General features: G+C 38.0%; 1 protein-coding gene and 1 pseudogene across 1 annotated transcript; both read right to left on the bottom strand.

Moving 5' to 3' along the window:
- Window positions 1–667: 667 nt before the first annotated feature.
- On the bottom strand, window positions 668–5,892 carry LOC107586149 (T-cell leukemia homeobox protein 3-like). The gene is made up of 3 exons (XM_016273403.1): window positions 5,057–5,892; window positions 2,409–2,646; window positions 668–1,304 (listed from the first exon to the last, which is right to left on the bottom strand). The coding sequence occupies exons 1-3, from the start codon at window positions 5,502–5,504 to the stop codon at window positions 1,091–1,093; spliced, it is 900 nt and encodes a 299-aa protein (XP_016128889.1). The 5' UTR covers window positions 5,505–5,892; the 3' UTR covers window positions 668–1,090.
- A 16,013-nt stretch (window positions 5,893–21,905) lies between these two features.
- The window catches only part of LOC107586217 (UDP-glucuronosyltransferase 2C1-like), a 3,285-nt pseudogene continuing 993 nt past the window's right edge, over window positions 21,906–24,197 (bottom strand).

The raw sequence follows: 24,197 nt of genomic DNA on the forward strand, positions 1-24,197 counted from the left end.
ATTTGTCGATCAAATTGTGTAGAACAGTAGTAGGGCCTCTGAAAGCAACGCATTACTCAAGAGAAGAGTGCTGCTTAGGGATTTGGAAAATGCCTCTTCTTGAAAAAAAAAACATTAGGGGAATAACAAATTAAGCAAAACACACCTTTTGTGTTAATGCCAAAACAGAATGTTTATTACTTTTTGTTTGCTATTTACATATTTATCAAGTATAATACAGAGTTTGGGATGCAACAGCACACCTACATTATAGGAGCATCTAACAAACCCTTGTTTCATCTGAAATTGTTCTTTCCCTCTTCACACAACATTCAACCATGGGAGCATGATTCTGAGGAGTTTCTGAGCGGCATTTGGAATCACAGCTGAGTAAATCTAACCGATAAAATAAATTGCAACCACCCTGTACAACGTCATACGCCTGTCTTCTGGACGTTTCATGTGATTCCTCAAATGGGATGTAGTTTCATAAAAATAAAAAAAGTAGCTGGTTATCCTTTGAACCCAAAAAAAGATGAAATATCCATATACTACCCAGACTGACAAAAAGATAACTTAGATCGATGACAGAAAAGTGTGTTTATTTGTGCGTGTTTGTGTCCATTTTCCCCACAAATGGCCAGATTGGGGGGCATTTTAGGTCATGCAAATAATTAATTCATCGTTACTTCCCTCTTTTGCATTAATCCTGTATTCTACAGCTCTGAGTGGTGGAGAAATTACTCAGGGGGGCAGAAGGGCAAATGAAAGGATAGAGGAGAAGGTCAGTGGATCTGTAAAAGGGTCAGCTGAGATGGTCTGTTCCCTTCTACAAGTGACTTTGTCAATGAAATTGACCCTGATGGGGATGAAAACAAATCTCTGTACTCACAGACACACCACAAAAAAAGCAGACTTTGTTCATTCTGCAGAGGCTCATACGACGCAGAGCTGTTTTATTTATATGGGTTTGCTCATTGTTGGATGGCCAATATTAGCTCCTCACTTTTTTGTGGAATGAAATAGTCTTTTAGGATGGAGATAAGGTCAACCAACATCCCAGTCCATCAAAAAAGAACGAGAATGTCATTTGCTTCTTGAGTTCTGGTACTCATACGAGCGCAGTCACTCCCCCGAGCTTGCCGCTCTCCTCGCTCGCCCAAGGCTGTAGGTTCTGCAGGGCGAACAGTGATGAGTTGTGGATGCAGAGTGGGTCTGTTGGAACTGAATCAGTCAAAGACTTCTGAAAGGCATCGTGCTGGAGTTGAATCATCAGCCGGTTGGCCTGCTGACGCTCTGCCTCCCTCTCCTCTGCCGTCTGCCGCCTGACATGAGATGGAGGGAAAAGATGGAGAAAATTAGAGGAGCAGAGGTTTTCATTTGCCACAAACTTGCTCATGTGCACATTTACTGCAGATATTCAGTTTCCAGTGCAAAGGGTGAAATTACAGGGTGAAAGAAATTCCAAGCAACATTAAGTATTTAAGACTACAACAAGATATGGAGATCTTTGAGGAACAAATCACTAATTGTGTGAATATTTTAGCAACATATAGATTTGAAATATAATTCATCTAAGTTTTTGAAATTTCGTGATGTGCACATGGAGCCGAAAAGTTTGCGGAGAGGTTATTGATTAATCAACCGTACCAAAAGGTAAATGTTTATTTAAACATTACATCTGTGTAATGTCCAAGCAGCCCCTCCTTTTCTCCAAAGTGTGGCATGTCATTAGTTCCTTGCCTTAATTAATAATTCATATTTCTTCTTGACAACACCATTATTTTCCCATTAATTCTTACAGATATTATGGCCATTAGTAGGTCAAATCTGAAAAGTGATTTCAGGTCATTACAGACACTAATCTGGTTAGTATATATATATATATATATATATATATATATATGTTTTTTTTTATTTTTTTTTATTTATTTATTTATATATACATAAACATAGATAGATACTGTAAATAGATAGAACGATAGATAATCAAATATATAACAATTATATCCGTAATTTATATATAGTTCAGTCTTGTCTTTAGTTTGTTAAACTTTTAAATGGGGCAGTTAAAATATAAATTTCAGTCTGTTTGATGATTTTATATCCAGATTTGAATTTTTATCAAGAAAATCTGCCTATCGTTCCCATAATTTCTGTTGCCTGTTTACAGCGCCTCTGGCTAAATCCATGTTACAGCAGTAAAACAATCAGGACACCTATTTCACAGTATGTGTTATTGGACACCATCAATGTCCAGACAAATGTTTAGAAAAAAAATGTTTATGTATGGGCAAATATTGTCTAGTGAAGCTGTGGCGTTTTTATGCCTTTGTTCCATACCTGATCACACTTGAGTTTTTCACCATTTTTCTAAACCTTTCTACATCTTATATTAAAATATATCTGCCTTTCTTTCTCTGTCTCACCTCCACTTGGTCCTGCGGTTTTGAAACCAGGTTTTGACCTGAGCGTCTGTCATCTTCAGAGTTTTGGCCAAAGCTGCTCGTTCAGCACTGGCCAGGTATTTTTGTCTGTGGAAGCGCTTCTCCAGCTCACAGATCTGCACTCGGGAGAAAGACGTACGAGGCTTCTTTCTCTTAGGTGGTGTGCGGTTCTGGTACGGGTGACCAATACGCCGAGCCACAGTGAAAGGCGTCAGGGCTGCTGTGGTATGTGAATAAGGAGAGAAAAGCCAGTGAGAGGTGAGGTAAGTCATGAAGAGTCTGACACACAGCTTACTGACATCCTTCTATCACACTAAATAATTTTTCTCAGTAAACAAAAAGCACAATTGGAACCTGCCTTTTCAAGATTGAAAATATTTTTTGTTGCCTTTTAATAATGTATTTTGTTTTAGATACAAGATGTTAGATACAATATTACTGTTGTTTTTGCCGTATTAGTGTATATATTTTAAATGCATTTAAATGTTGTAAAGACAGACTGTCCAAGCTCACAAAAATGGGATGCATTGCACATTCTCAGAATACATACATTTTCCATTCTATAAATATTGGATAAAGCTTTTTTTTTCTGAAGGCAAATTCTTTTTTGCACATTAAATCAGCTTTCTCTTAAAGGTTTGTGTAATTGTGTGCTGCATTAATCAGCCCAAGTTTCTGAATCTTGCTGAGTCAAAGGGAAACTGATGATACTCATCATTATAAATTACTCTATGCCTTCATGCACTATACCTTTTAGATGTCAAATTAGACTTTGTTATTGATTGATAAATACTAAAAACCCTCATAAATAGATGGATTGCTGATGCTCTTAGGATTTGTTGAGAGGCCTGTTACTCAGGTTCCATATAGGTTGTACGATAAAATCACAAAACTTATCTTATTAATGTTGCATCAAATACAAACAGCAGCTGTTCTTCTAATGAAAGTAATTGCCTACATTGTTAATTTATTTATTACCTAAAACGCACAGAGCAGCAGAGAGCGCCTGTTACCGCAGCTATAGATGGCAATAATTAAAGCTGGTGAAATATTGATATGTCTTTCTAATGGCACAACGTTTGCCATTTACCCCAGAATAAAGAAAGCTGGTGATCTATGTGACAGCCCTGAATTGTAAGAGTTTACATTCATATGCAAAAGAGCGGTTCAACTAAATATAACAGTACTCATTTATTTCTGTATTTATGTAACACGCTAGGTGTATGTTCAGTACGTATTTGAAAAACAAAAACAAATGCCCGCATATCTAATTAAAACTGTTTATTCTTAAAAAAATAAAAAATCTAATAGATGAAATGATTTTAATGATGAGATAATATTCAGATATGTGTCAAATAAGCTTAAATTATATTGCAAAACATAATAATAATAATCTTTTTTTACTTTAACAGACACGTTGACCTAAGCTGAACATTTTCAGGTGTTGACTTTCTCTCGCCCTTTTCATTTAATTTCGCCCATAAGCAGTACAGGTGTTTCACGCTCTTCAAGGTCAAATAAAACTAAAACGAGCTCTTCAGCATCCATTCATCTGCCGCCTCTTTATGGAAACAGCAGGATCAAGTTTCCCAGACGGACTGTCTAATATTTACTGTATTGAAACCTCCATCAATTTATCCTTGTGATTCTTTCACGAGCACACATGCAACAACATCACAGTTTGCACAACTAAAATGGCAAATGAAAGAGTGCATTAATGCTATTTTTGCTAATACATTTCTATTCCGATAACTCGCAAAGACTTTTAAATACGTCATTTTTAAATGTAGAATATTTGAGTAATCCGTAGTGCGTTCATATGAATATAGACTATAAGCTAATAAAATATATTGTCTAATTGTTTAAATGCACTTTAATGATAACTGAAGCATCACATAATATCGTAGGCCTAAAGTTATTGCTAAAGCATGTTTTTGTAGCGTGTCATCAACAATAACTAAAGTGTTTTTGTTTTTGTTTTAGTTCTTCTCTCATAATAATGCCGTGCCGTAAAAAAAAAAAAATAGGTACAAATAAATATATTTAAAACGAGAAAAAGCACACCAGAGAGTAGCTAGTCTGTTAGGTTACTAAAAGAAGAAATTAGTACGGTTTTACATTTCATAAGTTGTAGCCTAAGTCTGCTTGACTTTTACTCAAATCTACAAACCACCGACATCTTAAAATACAAATATTTTAAAACTTAATTCACTTCGAGTTATAAAACGCAAGTGGTGAACTTGAGTGATTTGTGCAGTCAATTCACCATTTCCTGATTCTGATAACTCCAACCACGAGGATTTTTGTTAGAAAAACGAAAATAACAGATCGAAAGAATAGTAGCATTTGTTTACCTGCAAACCTGTCTTTTGCGAAGCGCTGGCTGTTGTCCATCCAGGGAAAACTGAGGCTCCAGTCTGCTTGACTTTTACTCAAATCTACAAACCACCGACATCTTAAAATACAAATATTTTAAAACTTAATTCACTTCGAGTTATAAAACGCAAGTGGTGAACTTGAGTGATTTGTGCAGTCAATTCACCATTTCCTGATTCTGATAACTTCAACCACGAGGATTTTTGTTAGAAAAACGAAAATAACAGATCGAACGAATAGTAGCATTTGTTTACCTGCAAACCTGTCTTTTGCGAAGCGCTGGCTGTTGTCCATCCAGGGAAAACTGAGGCTCCCAAATCCGGGTACCGCGCTAGCCATGGGTGGAGGCACGGCCGCGGCCAGGGGCCTGTGAGCCGGGACCCTAATCACTCCTCCGGGTGCAAGGGTCAAGTTCACTCCGTATGGACTGGACTCCTCATATGGAGCCGCGATGCCGTGAAAAGTGCCGGTTAGTGTCGTGTACGGCGTTGCGCTCGCTCCTGTCGGGCTGCCGAGATGGTAACTGCCTCCGCTCGCGCTGCCGCTGCTGTTGCTCTCGGAATTATTCCTGGTCGAGTTCTGCTGTGATTCTTGATCGGTGCCGCTGAGAATCTGGTCAATGCCGAAGCTGATGGGTTCATGTTGGGTAGGTTGTGATGTTTGACTGGTGCCACTTGGGCTGGAGCTTGGGGCTCGGTCCATCCTCACCACCCGAACCTTTCCAGTGAGTTTATTCCACAGACAATTTCGGACTGCCCTGGAATTGTACAATGAAAAACTCTATCTCTATGAGTAAGGGAATCCCTAGTAATATCTACTTTATGATGTATTACTCCTCGAGATTCAGGTCTTGATTTAGGATGGCTTGGACGCATTCGTCTGTGGGTAAAAAGTTTTTGGCACGAGGGCTTGGCAGATTTCTGGCACTCTCTCTCTCCACTGGATCCCTGCACTGAGCTCGTTGAGCTCTTCTCTTCTCTGATTGGGCAGTGCTCAATCTCCCTCTCCTTACTGGCTTTCATTTTGTTACAAGCCACAAAACATAACGCGTTTTGTGACATCATTCTTTAAAATGCAGATCGTTTAGTCTCCCATTTCTGTATTGGTCAAGTATCTCTTTATTATGGACATGCTGACATCAGCATGCATCAATGGCTTTTTACATTCTTGAGTATTTAATAGAGATTCTATACCGTGGCCTCATGTGGAAAATAAAGTGCTCATCAATTGTGTTATTTACCATATGGCCCTTTTGTGTAGAAAAGGTAGTTCGTAGTGTAGTTTCATCAGATGAGATGAGGCAAGTATAATTGGATGACTTAAAAATGTTAATAATCTTTCTGGATTCTAGAAACTCTAATCAGCGTATATTAAAATCAAACAACACGTATCAATTGACGCTTTAAGATTTAAAATAAAAATCTAATTTGTATGTCGCCTCCAGCAATTGGAGGAGTGCATTTGACCTCAAAGCTGCCCTCAACCTTTTTTTTTTCTAAAATGTCAATCAAGTTTAGACTCGTTCTCTGCTTTATTAGACGAAGAGGAAACAAATTAAATATCCTTTTTATTTATTTTGACCATGGGGCAGCTGGAATGCATTGTTCATAAAATTATACCACATCAAGATAAAATACAACATTAAGGATAATAATAATAATAATAATAAATTTAGGATTTTCACTTTTGCTGTTTACTTTTTAGTCGCTCATGAATTAAAATTGTGATTGATTTTATAAACCATGTTAATTGACGCGCTTTTCAACTCGTTACGAAGATTAAACATGGTCTGAAAAGTATTTGAACTAAAAAGTATAAAAATAAACAGAAAATAGACTGAAAAGTATTCACTAAAGAATGGTTTATTTATGCCCGATATAGAGTATCATTCGACAATAATGGTAACATTAAACATTGCACATGGATAAGCCTATAAAACTCACAAGTTACTAATCATATAGCTAATGCAGAAATCAGCTTACTTTTTAATGTGTTCTTAAAGCCACGTAAATCATTTTTATTTCTGTTAAATATTTTCTGAAACGTTACTGGAATAAGTCCTTTATAATTCATAAAGCGCGTAGACCCAGCATCTTTCAGTGGCTTTTAGATGCTCTTTGGTTGTTGCATCCGGAAACCGTCAGTTTCACAGCTGTGCCCCTAAAGGAGCCTGCACTGCTGGCGCTTGGAGAGTGTTGGGACACCCGATCTTCTGACAGCGGATCTAAGTGGTTCCTTGTAATCTGCCACGTAAAAATGATTATGCTCTTTTGGCCTGGCCGCCGCGTTTGATTAGCTTCAGGGGTTGGGAGCTGGTGTGGAGCAAATCCGTTTACTTTGAAGTAGTTGATATTTTAATAGACCATTAGTGAGTGCTGACGCTAAAAAGCCTCGTTCCCCCGGGAGCTCGGCCCTCGTCCAGTGGCTGAAGACGCTTACATCACCCGCGGTGCTTGTCGTTGACCCATGGTCACTGTTTCGCTCTGAGCCTATTTGCATGTATCATTCCACATATTTTCATCTCGATAGATAGATAGATAGATAGATAGATAGATAGATAGATAGATAGATAGATAGATAGATAGATAGATAGATAGATAGATAGATAGATAGGATGCATCCAAACATGTGTTTAAGTAGCTATCTTACTTAAATAATAGAGCACTACTCATGCACTTAAAAAAATAAAACCCAAAAACTATATAGTAAAAAAGAATATAGGCTACTTTTTGTCTTCTTAGATATTATTATTATTATTATTATTATTATGTGCAATACATGGTTTTTGTTTCAAATGCGCAATTTTACATTTTTGTATACATCGATGAAAAGTTCTGGTCTAAATTTAACTATAATTTAACCTTTTCTTTTTTGGGGGGGAGGTGGGTATGAACTGCACTCATAAACATCCCGATTCTATGAGGGACACAAACGGTTTCACCTGGCAGGGCGCCGGAGGAGAACTCGGACCCACTTTCTTATCTTTGACCCGTGCAAACAATTTAGCAGCCGAAAATCAAAAGATTGATGAAAACTGAATTAAAAGCGTGAAATCCCTCGCTCAAAGAGCGAATAAAGGAATGGTTGGCGAATTGTTGGAGTAATTACCGGGATCTGCATATGAGCGGGCGCGCGTGCCACCCTGCCCCCGGCGCTGTTTTTATTGCGCGTGTCTGCCGTTATCAATTCTGCCGAACATTTAAATGGGAGTCTGGCAGCCCGCAGTATAAAAGCGCTCAGATAATATGCAAAAAGACGACGCTGCTTTTGAATAATAAATGACGCACTTTTATAGCGGCTTTAAAACACCTGTGATGCTACGATATGAAAAGACCATGATAAGTAATAGTGCATTTAAAAAGGATCTAGTATGTTTTTATTACTATATTTTAAAAAGCATAGAGTGAGAGAGACTGCGGGAAGGAAATGGGCTGAATGAGGAGGGGCTGGGAGCCAGAGAGATATCTGTATTATTGCAATAAAAGCCAAGAAAAAAAGTGAAAGGCGCCGAAATTCCCTCCCAGCGAAATACCCTGCTTAATGAAAGTTTAGAGTCTCTCTCTATCTCTCTGCCCATGAAATATTCACTCAAATGTTATATAAAGCTCAGCGCCTAATGTCCTTTATGGCTTTTCTTTGTTTTTCAGCTTGTTGTTCTTGCTTATTATTCTTGGGCTGTAATAGAACTCCTTTTAATTTAGTTTACATGGTGCGTCATCTGCGCCTCTTTCTTTCTTTCTTTCTTTCTTTCTTTCTTTCTTTCTTTCTTTCTTTCTTTCTTTCTTTCTTTCTTTCTTTCTTTCTTTCTTTCTTTCTTTCTTTCTTTCTTTCTTTCTTTCTTTCTTTCTTTCTTTCTTTCTTTCTTTCTTTCTTTCTTTCTTTCTTTCTTCCTAGTTGATTCAGTAGGCCTGTACATGTGCATCACTCTCACGAATTGACAGTAACGTGTAAGCTTTTCTGTTAACATACAAATATAAACAATTTTTGTGGGGGAAAAAATTATAAAATGTATTCTTAGTCATATAATTGATGGATTTTTACACTGACCCGTTTAATGTGTCCGGAGAAAAAATAAACACTAGAACGTTTTTTAACCCCTCCTGTCTGCTAGTCATATTTCCATGATATTTAAACATGTACGATTGTGTGAAAAATGAAATACTGATGAAGAATGTCAAGTTAAACAATAGAACCTACTGATCAAGATGATATTAGTTCTGTCTTATAAGATCTTGCCAAAATTGTGAGCGTGACCAGCAGACACTATTTGTTATGCTTATGCATTTGAATTATTGTTTCCAATTTTATTTGCTGTTCAGAATTTAACCATTTTCTATTTGTTTACCATTTGAAATTAAACTTCTAGAAGTAATTATGATAGGTTGCGATGGGAATGGCATAATGATTATTATTTTATTAACAAGTAAATTGGAATACCACAACAAATTATAGATGAATTCACAAAATTGTACATTTCTACATTTTCTAAAGTATTACAATCAATTTGCTAGTGTGTGACAACAGCCCTATTTGTACCTGACATTAATTTATACAGTTTAGACATACTAATTTAATTTAATTTGCAGAAGATAAATATAGAATATTATAAAAAGTTTGAGACATATAGCACACACACACACACACACACACACACACACATTACAAGTAACTTAGTTACAGAGGTTGACTAACGCTTTCCTTTCCTGTCTCCCCTAATTGATTCATATCAGAGATTTTTCAATATTATCCAATTACATGCTATTCAGGTATTTCTCCTGAATGCAGATATACATATATTTACTGTATTTGTCCCCACAGATATCCAACCAATGGATTTATAGTTTTACAACATGATTAAATAAGCCCCTATGAGCAGTCTCTACACTGAGATCAATTTACAAAAGACCATTGTACTGTAATACACATCAATTTTTGTGAATAATTTTAGCAGTCTGTATGTTGAAATATACGAGACAGATTAATACAGTAAGACATTTGTTTTTAGATGTCAGAGCTTTGACTTTGTATACTGAATCTTTCTCTTATTGTTCTTATTCAGCATACAATATATAGTTATTATTCTTTGTCTTTCATGGCTTCTTATTGTTGTTGTTTTTCTTGTTTTTATTAGTTATCTTCAATGTATGGTAATATGAATATTTATCTGCATTCTCCATATGAAGTATCAGAAAGTAGCTGAATCAGGAAAGACCCCCTACTGTGGGACAGTGTAAACAGAAGCAGATCCGTTGGTGTGTCTGGGTGAGGGGGAGCACTGCCACAGGCTTTTGCTTTTAGAGATCTCTGAAACTGCCCCTGATTGAGGAACCTGAAAAAAAAAGATGAGCAATAGAGAGAGAGAGAGAGAGAGAGAGAGAGAGAGAGAGAGAGAGAGAGAGAGAGCATGCAACGCACAGCTGTTTAAGACAATAGAGCAGGCTTTCGTGTAACCTGCTCACTGGGAGCATTTCAGCAACAAAGAGCCAAAGAGGAGTTGCCCCAGGGAGGAAATGGATAGCCTCTCTCTCCCCCTCCTCTTGCAGAGCTCTCTCGCTCACTCGCTTTGGTTCACACAGACACACAAGTGCATCTCTGTGCCTCATTATTGCTCAGTGTTCAGATGAGCTATGCTCCATTGAGTGAAGAGATGGAGAGAGTTTAACACACCACGCTGTGGAGAAATGAGCCATAATCGGAAGTGCTCCTCTCGATGTGTGTGTTTGACTGGACCCTGTTTGATGTGATGCAAAGATTGTGGTCTTGTAAATGCTTCACTATGGCCATTTACTATTTCCACATTCTGTCTGCCTTGATGAGCTTTATCAGTAACACAAAACAGTGCTGCCTATAGGTTCCACCAACGAATCAAAAATAATCCACAAACTTAACAAGTTTTGTTTTATATTACATAGTAAAATATTGAATTATTATTATTAATATTATACATTAATTTAATTACATGTATTATTAAATTTTATAAGAATATAACATTAGTTATACAATACAATGTATATATTAGTATAATATAATATAATATTTTATGATTTGATATTGATATATTTAGTAATATTTAATGTAGTCAATTTAATATTATTTTAATCTCAAGGGGTTTATCCTAAAGAATACAATTTGTTGCATTTGTTGCCAAATGAGATGTTAATATTTATATTGTTGTTGTTGTCATTATTACTATTTTACAACTAATTTAACATTAGCATATTTTATAGTATCTGATATTTTCATCTACTTATTTATTTATTTGCATTTATCATAGATTTAAATAACATGAAATTCTTATCTAGATCATTCAAATAAAGTTTTTATACAAAGAAAGTCAGTAGGAACCAAAACAACACCGATCTCCATTGACATTCTTTTGTATGGACAACAAACACTTTTTATAATAGACATTATTATATAATAATAAAATATACATTTTATAATAATTGACATTGTAATGAAGGCATACAAGTTTTTTTCTATTATTATATAGTAAAATATTTTATTATTATTATTATTATTATTATTATTATTATTATACATTTATTTATTCATTTGTAATAATTATTATTACATTTTTAATAATGTGATATTCTTTTTATGCTTTAATATTAAGACATTTCATAGTATTAAATGTATTTAATTTAGTATCATTTTCATATTGAAATGAAATGTTAATATTTTTACAATTATTATAATTATCATATTACATTATTTTACAATTTAACATGAATATATTTTATAATAGCCAATATTTTAATATAATTTTAATATTTACATTTGTTAAATCTTTTGTTTAAGAGTATTTTATCATTTATTTATCATTTATTTTACATTTAAATAACATGGTATTCTCATTAGGATCAATAAAACAAACATTAATGGCAGTCGTTGGAGGATCACAGAATGTAATATAAAACATAACCAGATCAGACCCCATACAGAATCCATTGCTCTAACGGGTTTGCAGGTAAAAACCATCATCAAAACGGGCAGATGTGATCACTGTACATGGAAAGTAGACTGACACTGTGTGTGCCGGAGGGGATGGCAGATCTGTGGCATGTGGAGAGCAGAACCGCTGCTCTGATGGTTGAGTGCGTGGCTCTGTTTTCGCTTTAATGGCAGATGAGTTGGGGGTGCATGTTTGAGGGGGGCAGCTGCAGGAACCATTGCAAAAGTCTGACTTCTTTGGCCTGGAGAATAACTTTTGTTGGGACACTTGATGCTACTTTGGAAAATTATTACTTCTTCAGTTTTAATATTTTGCTTAATTATACTACGTGCATTGTCTTTTCTCTTCATATGTGTCTGTGTGTACGTACTCGTGTATTGATACACTGAGCCTGTGTGTGTGTGTGTGTGTGTTTTGCGCGTGTGTGCATGGCGTCGGTGTCAGCCTCACCGTGAATCGTGTCAGAGGCACTCAATAAAAGGCGATTATGCAGTGTGTCGCTGTGCCTCTCTTTGTCTTCCTAACGACTGGCTTTTGACCTTCTCACCCTGCCTGCTGCCTGCCGGTGGGAGGGGAGGGAGCGCGGACCAGCTGCCACCAGTCTTACTGCCCCTCTCGTTGGCAGAGTCCTCGGCTACAGCCCCTGCTCCTCCCAGCACGCTGGGCCCTCAGGGTGGAGCAAGCTGTTGAGCCACCAGTCTCCCTGCCGTCCCACCTGCCCTACACATTTATACATACACACACACACCGTCTCTCAGCATAGCCCGAGGCATCGCTGTCTCCTCCTATGTCTCATCCATCTCTGCTCACTTCCAGTCCGTTCATTACATGTTTTGTCACTTTTTTGGGGTTTAGTTTTAGTGCTATTTTCTTTTAGTAGCAATTGTTGTTTTCCCTCCAAGGTGTTTTCGTCTGTTTACAGAGTTAACTGTCAGTTTTAAGTTACATTAGGTGGTGACATAAACTTGTAGCTTCTACTGGTTTGAGGGTGTTTATAGGATCTTCTATTAATGTTGTTTGCTCTCTCGAGTATGTGTGTGCTGACATCCAACATGAGGCTGTTATGGGATTTAAGGGATAACGGTGCTAGTTATGGACACTGAAAAACAATGGCAACATTTTATAGTGAGGTTCAGTTAGGGAGTTTTAGCATTAGCATTAGATAGCCTATCACAGGCTAACAATGAACAGCATGTTTTAACAGTTTTTATTAATCTAGGTTAACGTTAGTTTATTATAGTTTTGTCATGTTTGTTCATACTATTTGAATTTTAAATTATACAAATAGGAATGTTAAAAATGCATTAACATTAATAAACATTAATAAATGCTCTAAAAGTATAGTTCATTGTTAGTTTGTGCGCTTTAAAAAAGTTTCAAATTGGAGTATGTTTTACCAGAAAATACTATAAAAAGTTCCATTTACTAGCATATTCTGAGTAGAATAGTTCTCCCAAAAGTTCATTTACTCACCATAATCTCGTTCAAAAATGGTATGACTTTCTTTCTTCTGTGGAAAAAAACTCTTTTTACGTATACAAAGAATATCAATGGGGTCCAAAACAACAATGAAACCAAATTGACTTTCATTGTATGGACAACAAACACAAAATAAAGGCATAGGCCTACAGGTTTGATTATTATATAATCTATGCATGTATGTATGATAACGTGTATGGTGAACTCAAGTGTATTCCATAAAAGAAAAACTGTTATTAATTCCTCATTACTACCTTGTTTCAACCAAATTAAAAATGCATGCGTCACAGTTAGTTTTAGCAATGTCCACCAATGCTCTTGCAAACCAGCAGCACTCATGAGCCACAGCAATGGACACAGAAAGAGAGAGAGGGGGTTCTTTCTGCTCTTTTCTTTCTGACATCTCCATGATGGATGGATTTCAAACACACACTTTATGAGCTGAGCATTCATCTGGATTCACAGCATCCACAACCAGATTTATCTGGGACATGTATGAGTGTGTGTGTGTGTGTGTGTGTGTGCACGCGCATGTGTGAACCGAACGTAAGAAAAAAACTGGGTAGCGACAGAGAAGCAGTGAGGTGCGGAAAAAATTGCATAGAGCCGTTTTAACGATTCTGTGGTCTTTTTTGACTGAAATCCCACGTATAACTTTTAAATGTAATTAATTTTAAATGAAAAAAAAAATCAAACTTAGATACTCCCCCCATTCAAAATGTCCCACAGGTGACCAGCGAGCCTCAGGTGTCAATCAAAGCTTGTGGGCGGGGCTCCATGTGGCCAGAACAGTTCGTAATGAAGGGGTTCTGCAAGTTGACATAAGTTTGCGAGAGGACTGTCAGGACAGGGGTTTGGAATTTAGTTATTCTCTCTATCTCTCCCTCTCCTTCTCCTTCATCCTCCTGTCTCTCTCTCCCTCCTCCCCACTTTTCAGAGCGATTAACGCCCGGAGGATAAGACAATAAATCCTGGCCGCGCCGAATGAACGCCATTCATCATATTCATTTTCCTGTCGATACAATTATGAAAAGCCTCTGGCCTTTCTCTCTTTCTCTGGAACTCAATTCTGCTCAGGGAAAACGCAATTAGTGTGAGAGTAGGAGAAGGCTATCTTCAACTCCCTCTCCTCGATTCATCCCTCTCTCCATCCCTCTGCTCCTTCAACTTTTCCCGTTTCGTTATTCGAGAGGAGGCGAGGGGAGGTTGTGCGCTCCGTGCCGTTCGGAGTTGAAGAGCAGCCCTCTCCGTCCATCTGCTCCATGCGGTCGGTAGTTGGAACGCAGACTGACACCTGCTGGTCAGCGACTCTTTCGACTCTGAAGCACAGACGTTATTGATTTATCATTATATGTGTTTATTAAGCACTTTTCGGGCCGACTGCACTTTGCTTGCGTGTGTGTGTTCAAACAAGAGTGCAGGAGTCTTGTAGATGATACATGCTTTTATAATACACACTGTATCATACTGATGTATAGAGTTTGCGAGAGAGGAAAATACATTTCCATTGCCGCGTGTATGTGTGTTACTCCAGCGCAATAATTTGTTTCAATGCAATGCTTCTATTTGAGTTAGAGACGATGACAGTGCGAACCATAAAGTGGAATACTGTACTGTGAATATATCACGGTATTTTATGAACATGCTAAAATATCATTTACACTCTCTGAGCAGCACTGAGGAATAGCCTAGATTAGCTGAAATAGAGAGGGGAGATTCTCGAATCCCATAATGCTTTTCAAAACTTTTTCTTTCTTCATCTTTTCGCTATGATTGTTGTACGGAGGGAGCGGGAAATGGACATGGATGCGGGCAGGGGGAAGGAGTGTACAGGTGAATGAGAACAGGAGGGAGAGATAGAGCCACTTTATGAACGCACGCGAGGGAAGAGGAGAGCAATAAGGTGAGTAACCAGCCCTGCGGCCCTATGCTGCCAGACTATTTAAAAGTTATTAACACACATCTTTAAAAGGAAGAGCAAGAGAGAGAGAGAGAGAGAGAGAGAGAGTCAGGAAGATCGGCAAAAAACCAACAACAATTCTGTTAGAAGAGGATCCGCATGGATGCATGGATGGATGGATGACTGAATGGACAAGAGCAGTGCGTTAGATGAGAGAGAGAGAGAGACATGCCAGGTGTGGGGCCAGTCGTCCTCTGTGGGTCTCCCACCGTCCGCCCACCCCCCCTCATGGTGCTAATTGATTCTGGCTGCTCTGAGCTGATTAGTGTGAGGACTCATGGGGTCGGAAAGCTTAAGCCAGCTGTCCCAGAGCAGTGTGTAGCCTACCCCACCACCCACCTGCGGCACTGACGCCCCCTACTGGAGCGGCAGGGTACTATCGCATTAAAGGGGAGGGGAGGGGAGGGGCAGGGAGTGGACAGGAGATTCAACGCGCTTAATGTAATTTTGATTGCTTTCAGATGCTGGATGCAGAGTAATTAGTTAATAGGTAATTAGTAATTATTGTGTGCTTGGCAGATTAAGTGTTTGAAGCTGCGATGTGCTGATGTGATGGGTCTCGGTGGTGAAGCACCATATCTGCACATCCTCAAGTCTAAACAGACCGTACAGTTCGTGTGTTATTCACTTTGCAAAATATTCACTGACTTTCGAAGTGAACAAAGTTTTACGGGAATTGTTAGGGTAATTTTCAGGATGCAATTGGTTGAGGTCTGGCAGAAGTGTCTTTTGGGTAATTTTAAACAATTAGTGAACACAAATAGTGTATAAACAAAACTCTTTTGTGATATACTTGTGACATGTAAAGCACTAAATAATTACAATAGGGCCTACTTATTTTTGTCGATATACCGTCCAAACGGAAAGCACTGGAGCAGCCTACTGTTGCTATGGTTACCGTCTCAGCAACGCGACTTCTGCTTGCAAAGGCCTTTTCACCACGTTTAAACTAACTTGTGCGAAATGATGTTGAAATGTGTGTGTGTGTGTATATATATATAATTTTATAATTAGTTTATGCTAAACAGCTTATAGTAATAAACCACTAATTGCAATATCAATAAAGATACGCTTAGGCCTAAATATTTTAAGATGACTTTTCAGTAAACAAATTTGTTCCATTACCTCTTTACTGAAGCTGAATTCAGTGTACATAATGAATATCTTCTGTGATTTGTAAAAAAAAAAAAAAAAAAAATTCACGTGGTCCTTCTGGTGCACCCTGCTAGCTCTTCCCTTTCAGGATAATTAGTACTATTTATAATCTTTTTAGTCTAGGTCTATTAGATAAACAACTTAAGTTCTGAATCTTTTTTTTGTCAGATATATGAGGTATGTTGGTAGATTTTGCATAAACCCATTATTTGAAAAAAAGAACAAAGGAAAGGAAGATAAATTGTAGGCTGAATGAAGAGCTGAAGTGTAAATGTTGTTGTATGAGATCTAAAGAAATTTAAAATATGTGTTTCCATTCATATTTTCACCTCTCCCAGGTAACTGGCAACCTACCATAAATTTTCAGCTTCAACCGTTTGAAGTGTGTGTATACAGATTGAATATTTGTTAATGTTTGCCCGCTATAATTAAGAGACAAAGATGTGTGTCGGTGTACCTGTCTTTGTGTGCGCATAAGTATGTGTGTGAGTGCTTATGTTTGTGTGTGTGTTTGGTAATTGGCTGTATATTAAAGATAGTTGTGATCCTGCCCTCTCTAACACAGCAATAAAGCTCACTTAGAGTGTTTTATTAAAAACAGCCAGCGAGAGGGGGAGATGGAGGGATGGGGCGGCAGAGACGTAACAACACAAAAATATTGGACTTTTTCCTGTATCATTTTTTGTCTTTAAAAAGTCCAAATGACCACTCAAATTGGGTAGTGCATCATTTTCTGTCATGCAGCTGAAAGCGTGGCAGACAGTTCTAATTCATCATTTTGGTGATTTAATAGCTGAGAAATATATTAAAATAATAAAATGTGGGCTGAAATGCCCTGGATTTGCAGTGATAAATAGCCCTCTCTGGCCTGATCGGATTAGTTGCACTAACAGATATATTGCGGTCAGGATTCACGCAGGCACGCACGATTGTTTTCCAATAAAAAGTTGCATATTAAATTCCAACACAGAAAAGGAGGGGAGAGGCCCTTCTATCTACAAACCCTCCAGAAAAAGAGATAGAGGGGAAAACGAGAGAGATGAATGTAGAGAGGGAATAAGGGATTTTAAGTGTTACACCGATACCATCCGGAGATATATTGCCAGAGCCGAACCACCACAGCCGATAAGTAAGCTACTTAAACTTATTTATCTGGACATTTATAGCAAATTCTCACACATACATAATTCCTCATGCTCAGAGAGTCATATTAGCATGCTCACAAGCTCATAAACTTTCATTTAAACTCTCTCTCGCTCCCTCCCTCCCTCCTTCCGTATCCCGGAGGAAAACATTTGGAGTCGCATTGTCCTTCGACTCATCAGGAAGTGCTTGGTTGTAATTAATTAGCTCATTTGTTTATGCAAATGTCTGCAATTAAGTCATATTGTTTGTTAAAGAGATAATTTTCTAAATAAAAAAAATGTCCTGTATCTGAGAGCAAATTATGTTTGTCTAATTGAGCACATTAGTCCAAATTTGTAATTAACAGAGCATAATTAGGTGGGAAGATATTCTGTTTATGCGTGACGTCATCAGGGGTTTAAATGCACAGAACGAGAGTCTGACAGACAGATGGGCAGGTAGACTGAATCGCAGACGGATGGGGAGAAAAAAAACAGACAGCAAGGATAAAAACGAGTGAAAATCAGACTATATCCAAGGGACAATGTGTGGGAGAAAAATACACAAACATGTGGATTCGTAAAGTCAACAATCTATAAATTTTCCCATTACCCATTCGGACGGGAAAAAAAAAAATCTGTTTTACATTTAATCTAATGTTTTCCATTGCAATCAGCGTCTGCATTTGCTGTGATCTGCACCCAAAATATGTGTGTGTGTGAGTGTGTGTGTGTATTTATTTATGTGTGTGGGTGTGTATGTGTGAAACACGATGGAGGGAAGGTGTTCGGGGTCAAAGCGGTTGAACATTAAAGGGTTAAATCTCTTTCATTATTACTCCCCAAATCGACCTGGGGGGATGCAAGGAGAACTGATTAGAAAGGAGAGAGGAGGAATGAGAAAGCTAAAGAGAGATGAAGACAGAGGGCAGAGAAAGAGAGAGAGATCTCAAAACAGTCCGATATAAATCATAACAATCATAACCTCAGGGCATGTCATGATAAAGTAGAGAAGGAAAGAGACAGAGAGAAAGAAAGAAAAGTGAGGGACACTATACAAATACAACCACAGTGTACAGCCACAGGAATTGTTGTGATGCTTATTAGTTAAAATGTGAGGGCTTGTATATTATGATTATTGTTACAGTACATATGAATTGAGAAGGCCCAAATGTGTGGACGTAATAAAATTGTTTGTTTGTTTGTTTTTTCCTTTGCAAATACAATGCATGACTAGAGCATTCAAGAAGGATTCAAAAGAAAAGTAGCCTGTATAACTCATATAAGTCTTTTGAAATCATACTTTGTGTGAGAAACAGATCTCAATTTAAGTTATTTACGAAAAATCTTTATATCCGCCCTAAGAGTTCATTCGATTTTTTTCAAATTCATATTCAAATCAATCACTCTAAAAAAGAGGCTGTTTACATATTTATAACCATATTATCCTGAAGAAACCTTCCATGATGAAATGGTTCTTTTTGATTCTCAGACTTTTTTTTTCATCTGTAACTGTCAAAAATGTATTCAATGCCAACTCTTCATTGATTTTTTTTTTAGAGATCATATATCAACATCCAACAGCTCAGACTGTCAAGCACTCTCAACAGGTGCTTGATATCCTTCTTAAAATGTTTATGAACTTTAACTTGCAAATTGTAATAATAAAGTACAATATTAAAGGTTCCAAAAAGAGTTTTTGCAGCAGTTATATAAGAACCATTTTGGGTTCCCCAAAGAACCTTTCAATGAACAGTTCCTAAAACAGCCATTGTTTTCATAATGTGAAGGACATTTTTCCACTATAAAGAACTTTTGTGCAATGGAAAGGTTCCACGGATGTTAAAAGTTCTTGAAACCAAAGATCCCAATAAATAACCTTTATTTTTCAGAGTGCAAGTGTGGACAACTCTGTTCAGCTGAGGATACTTCTCACCTCTTCTCCACTAAGCAGGCAAACGACAGACATATTAAATTTATGATCCATATTGTTAGTTTTCTCAATTACTTGAGTTTATGTATAAACATAACCAGTCAGAAAAACCCATGACTATCCCATGTCTTTGTAATGCAGTACCTAACCTGGTATATATATATATATTTTTTTTCTCTAAAGAATTCCTTGGAGTTTGATTCCTTTCATTGAATCATTTCAGATTCCTTTCACAAACGCAGACTGAATGATCTGTTAATGAATCAAATTCATTCGGTTCAAGTTTAACTCACTCAATCATTGATTCATTGCAGCACTTAACAGCTCACTGAAAAGAGGAACATTATCAGTGACTTCAATTTCAGTTTGTTCCTTGCACACATCTCTGCTATGGCTTCAGAAGACATATTTTTTAATCGTGGATGTATGATGTATGCTGTACATTTATTATTTTTGCTATGTAATGTACATGTAGGCCTATGTTTTCTGTATGTACGCTATGCGCACATAAAAGTAGGCCTTGTGTGTTCATATTTTTGCCGTTTTTATGCGTCAGGGGGAAACGTCTAAGAGAGGGCTGAAACGAGTAGTCTATCTCTTTTGGGAAGGAAAGTGCCTCTGAAGAGATTTTCGCCAGACCAGCCCGTGTCCCAAACAAGCCACAAATGAACAAATAACACACAAGAATTTTGCATTGTGCGTTTGAAGAAAATTACGTACCACTGGGAGCGGCGGAGAGGATGCCGAGACAGTGGAAAGGGTGGGGGGACAGGACGTATAATGACCATGGAGTAAAAATGAGAGAATGAAACGATAGAGAACTGCCGAATCTCGTGCGACTAGACTCTGGCTAACCGTCCAGAGAGTTTTACACCGCTTCTCCGTTATGGGTGACCAGGGGGAGGGCGCAAGACAATGTCATCTCTTTGTAATTGGTTTTTAGTTTTAATTTCTTTGTGTTTAACACAAATAGGATGGTTCTATTAATGTTAAGTAGGCTTGTGTAATAAGTTTCTATGACCTGCAGGAATTCCTAATCATTAATTCAAGCAAAAGCCTAATGACCTTCTAATCTGTAGCATTTATGAAGAACATTAGTCTCTTTCTCTCTCTCTCTCTCTCTTTCACTCGCTCTCTTGTCCCACCTCTCTCTCTCTCTTGCTAAGAAAGGCTAATTAAAATAGCCATTTGGCAGCCTAGCGTCCTAATTGCTATTCCCATCATTGCTGGTCGATTGGGAGGAGATAGAGAGATAAAGGAAGGGGAGAGAGTGAGGAAAAGAAAAGATGAGCGAGAATAAGATTGATAATGAGATAACGAGTCATTAGAAGCATACATTAGTGAATACAGCCCAGGCCTAATGTCCCCTCAATCAGTTAGAGCTCTCTCATCCTTGCCCGTTTTCTTTTTCATCATTCTGTCCCCGCATGTGCTTCCAGCCATCTCCTGTCTTATATCTGGAGAAAAGGATGTCCTCCTCTGGCTGGTAAAGAGAAAGTGCTGTGGTCAGGTTTGTGATCATCTTACTTTTAGATCATTTTTTGCTTTAATGAAACCATGGCATTTTGATGGTTTATAAAAAGCACCAGGCTGATGTAAAAGAATATAGAATATTATCCTATTTTGGATTGCAGAACTGATTCCAAGCAACTCTTTGAATATATCCATTGCGCCATCTTCTGGTGATCTGCAGCAATGTAAATGCGTTTTGAAACCAAACCTGCTGATTTGGACTTTGATAAGCGCGTTTATTTTGAGCATTTGTTAAGCATTACATTGTTAATTAACCATGTTTTGCACAACGAAAATGTGGATGGTTACAATCAAATTGTTTCATTGCTGGAGATACAACACAGCTTTGAAACTGCATGTCACATCCTGAACAGGCTGACTAGCTTAGACAACTTGGTTTACACCGTTCACATCTTGCTAAGAGTTACAACCTTTTTTTTTATTATTGTACAATTTTTTTTGTTGCAATTGCACATAAATGTATTGTGTGCAAAAAGGGGATTACTTAAAGGATTCCAGGAAGGGATCTGCACCTAATCACCAACATACAGTTTAGTTGGCAGGGAATTACAAGAGCTCAAGAAATGGGAGGAGAGAATTAAAGGCAAAGAAAGAAAGAAAGAAAGAAAGAATACCATAGGAGTAGTGCAATTATTTGACGCAAATAGTTTTTATCTTAATTGTATCTTTAGTCATTTTGTTATGTGCTTTAATCTTTATATAATATATATATATATATATATATAGCTTTAATTAAGTTTTTAGTTTTAGTAATTTTTGTACTTTATTTATTTCAGTTAGTTACCAAGGCAACATTTCTATGCTTTTCATCTAATATTTATATTTTATTTTATTTCAGCTTTATTTCGGTTACCAAATACTATTTTAATACTTTTAGTTAACAATAACACGAGGGGAAGGATATTGAAGGGAAAAAAAACTATAAAAGAAAAACTGAGAAAAATATAATAAAGAAGAATTAAGTACTTAGCTCTCTGGATTCCTTGCCTATTTACTAAATTATTTTGCTTGCTCTTAGATTTGGAATGGGAATATTATTGCTGTCTTTCAGAGCATTAATGCTCTCTTTCAGCCTCTTACTGCCTTCCTTTACAGCTTTTTTGTTGCCATCTCTCACTGCCTTGTTTGCCTCTCTTTTCCGTCTTTGTATCCATATTGTGTAGACACCTCCCAGAGTCAGCAGAAGTATAAGGAGAACCAATGCAGCTACATCTAGACAGTAGTAGGAGTACACAGACATGTTGTAGGCCTCAGCACGTAGATGGGGTGCACCTTTATTGCGCAGGACAAACTCGATCCAGTACACTGCTTTGTCGAGAGGATGCAGAGGCCGGTCTTGATGTAAACTGGAGAGCTTCTGCATGTTCTGACGATACATTGGGTTCTCTAAAATATCTCTCAAAGCTTCAAGAAACTCTTCTGTGGTACAAGTAGCTGCCTCCAGCATCCGTGCCACCCCTCTTGCCTGAAGACGTACAATGTTATCTAGCTGGTCAAATAGCAAAGGGAGTCCCAGAACTGGCACCCCATGATAGATGGCTTCGTATAGACCATTCGTGCCCCCATGAGCCACAAAAGCACGGGTCTTTGGATGGCCTAGCAAGTCGTTCTGAGGTATCCATTTAAGCAGTAGGGTGTTATTGCCCAACGATGAAGGTCTCTCTCCAATAAACCTCCACACCACCTTCTGCGGCATGCGAGCAAAAGCTGTGGCAATGGCCTCCATGACCTCTCGGGGCAATCCTGCAATCAGTGTTCCCAGAGACATCACGACCACACCATGGTCTCCTGAGCTCTGCATAAACTCCCCCAGCTCGTCAGGGAGAGGATTGGCCGGACGACACTGGAAGCTGCCAATGTAGATGAGGTTTGGCATGGAGGGTCGTGGGAACTCGAACACAAAGTCTACACGGACAAGCCACAGCTCTGCCGAACGTTGCATTGCTAGGAGGGAAGTAGTTGAGCAACAAGCTGGAATACATGGGAATCACCAGCCAGTGCTCTTGAATGAGGTTCAACCCATAATGTAGAAGGTTACAGGTTCTTTCTAACAAACCCATTCGGTCTGTTAGGCCTGAGCCAGGCACAGGCACATAGGATATGGGAGAAGGTGTGATGGAGAAGTGGCCTTCTCCAAAACTCATCCAACGGACGTTATAGACCATTGGAAGTTGGAGGTGATGTGCCAGAATGACCCCACCAGGTATGGCAGGGTCAGTGAGCATCAAGTCATAGTTCGTCATCTTTATTTGTGTCATCAGATCTTTGTTCTCCAGCATGGTGGTGAGCATGGCACAGTTTGCAGTGTGAGCAACCTTTATGATGCCAATCAATTCTGACATCTGGACCAGCAATCCCATCACTGGGCACTTCCTGCGGGCCTCAAGAATCCTTTGGACTGCGTTCTCGAACAGGTCCAGGCCTATGTATTTCTTTTTAAGCTTCACTGTAATTGAGATGTAGTAAGGTGAATTCTCCTGAATGAACCAGCTGTCCGTCAGGCGAATCACACTCAGCTCGTGTCCATGAGAGTGCAGCTTCTTCACCAGCACCTAGAGAGCAGTAATACGGTGTACTAGAGCATCGTACTAAGCGAGCTGAATTGATTTTCTGTTTTGCAAGCATGTTTTTTTTTTTAACAGCAAATTTAATTGTTTTATCTCTGGCACATGGAAGCCAGTTTTCACCCAACATTTTTCAATTGTGACTTTACATCTCACAATAGTTACTTCAAATTTTGCAGTTGATTGTGACTTTAATTTTTGTTATTGCAACTTTATATCTCACAGATGCAACTTTATTTTTCTTAAAGGGGTCATATGATGTTGTTAAAAAGAACATTATTTGGTGTAATGAAATGTGTTTATGCGGTTTAAGGTAAAAAAAAACACATTATTTTCCACATACTGTACATTATTGTTTCTCCTCTATGCCTCGCCTTTCTGAAACGTGTCGATTTTTACAAAGCTCATCGGTCTGAAAAGCGATGTGTGCTGTGATTGGCCAGCTATCCAGTGCGTTGTGATTGGCCGAATACCTCAAGCGTGTGACGGAAATGTTACGCCCCTTACCATATTGTGATGCCTTGTCCCGACCGGAGCGACGAGACAAAAACATTAAAACCCATTATAAACAAGGTATTTATTGCATCCAGTGGGGACATAATTACGGATTATAATGACTTATACTGTCTTTTTACGCGGTGCATTGCATCGTGCCGCGTAAACATAAAACCATGTCTGCATTTGTGATCGGA

Source organism: Sinocyclocheilus grahami, unplaced genomic scaffold, assembly GCF_001515645.1.
Source record: "Sinocyclocheilus grahami isolate Dianchi unplaced genomic scaffold, SAMN03320097.WGS_v1.1 scaffold78.1, whole genome shotgun sequence".
NCBI lineage: Eukaryota > Metazoa > Chordata > Actinopteri > Cypriniformes > Cyprinidae > Sinocyclocheilus > Sinocyclocheilus grahami.

What these genes read in the sequence shown, in the direction of transcription:
- LOC107586149 (XM_016273403.1), bottom strand. Translation starts at nt 5,504, where the DNA reads ATGGACCGAGCCCCAAGCTCCAGCCCAAGTGGCACCAGTCAAACATCA. An exon ending in CGCAAAAGACAGGTTTGCAG is followed by an intron (nt 2,647 to 5,056) that starts GTAAACAAATGC and finishes CACATACCACAG; the next exon opens with CAGCCCTGACGCCTTTCACT. An exon ending in AACCGCAGGACCAAGTGGAG is followed by an intron (nt 1,305 to 2,408) that starts GTGAGACAGAGA and finishes ATCTCATGTCAG; the next exon opens with GCGGCAGACGGCAGAGGAGA.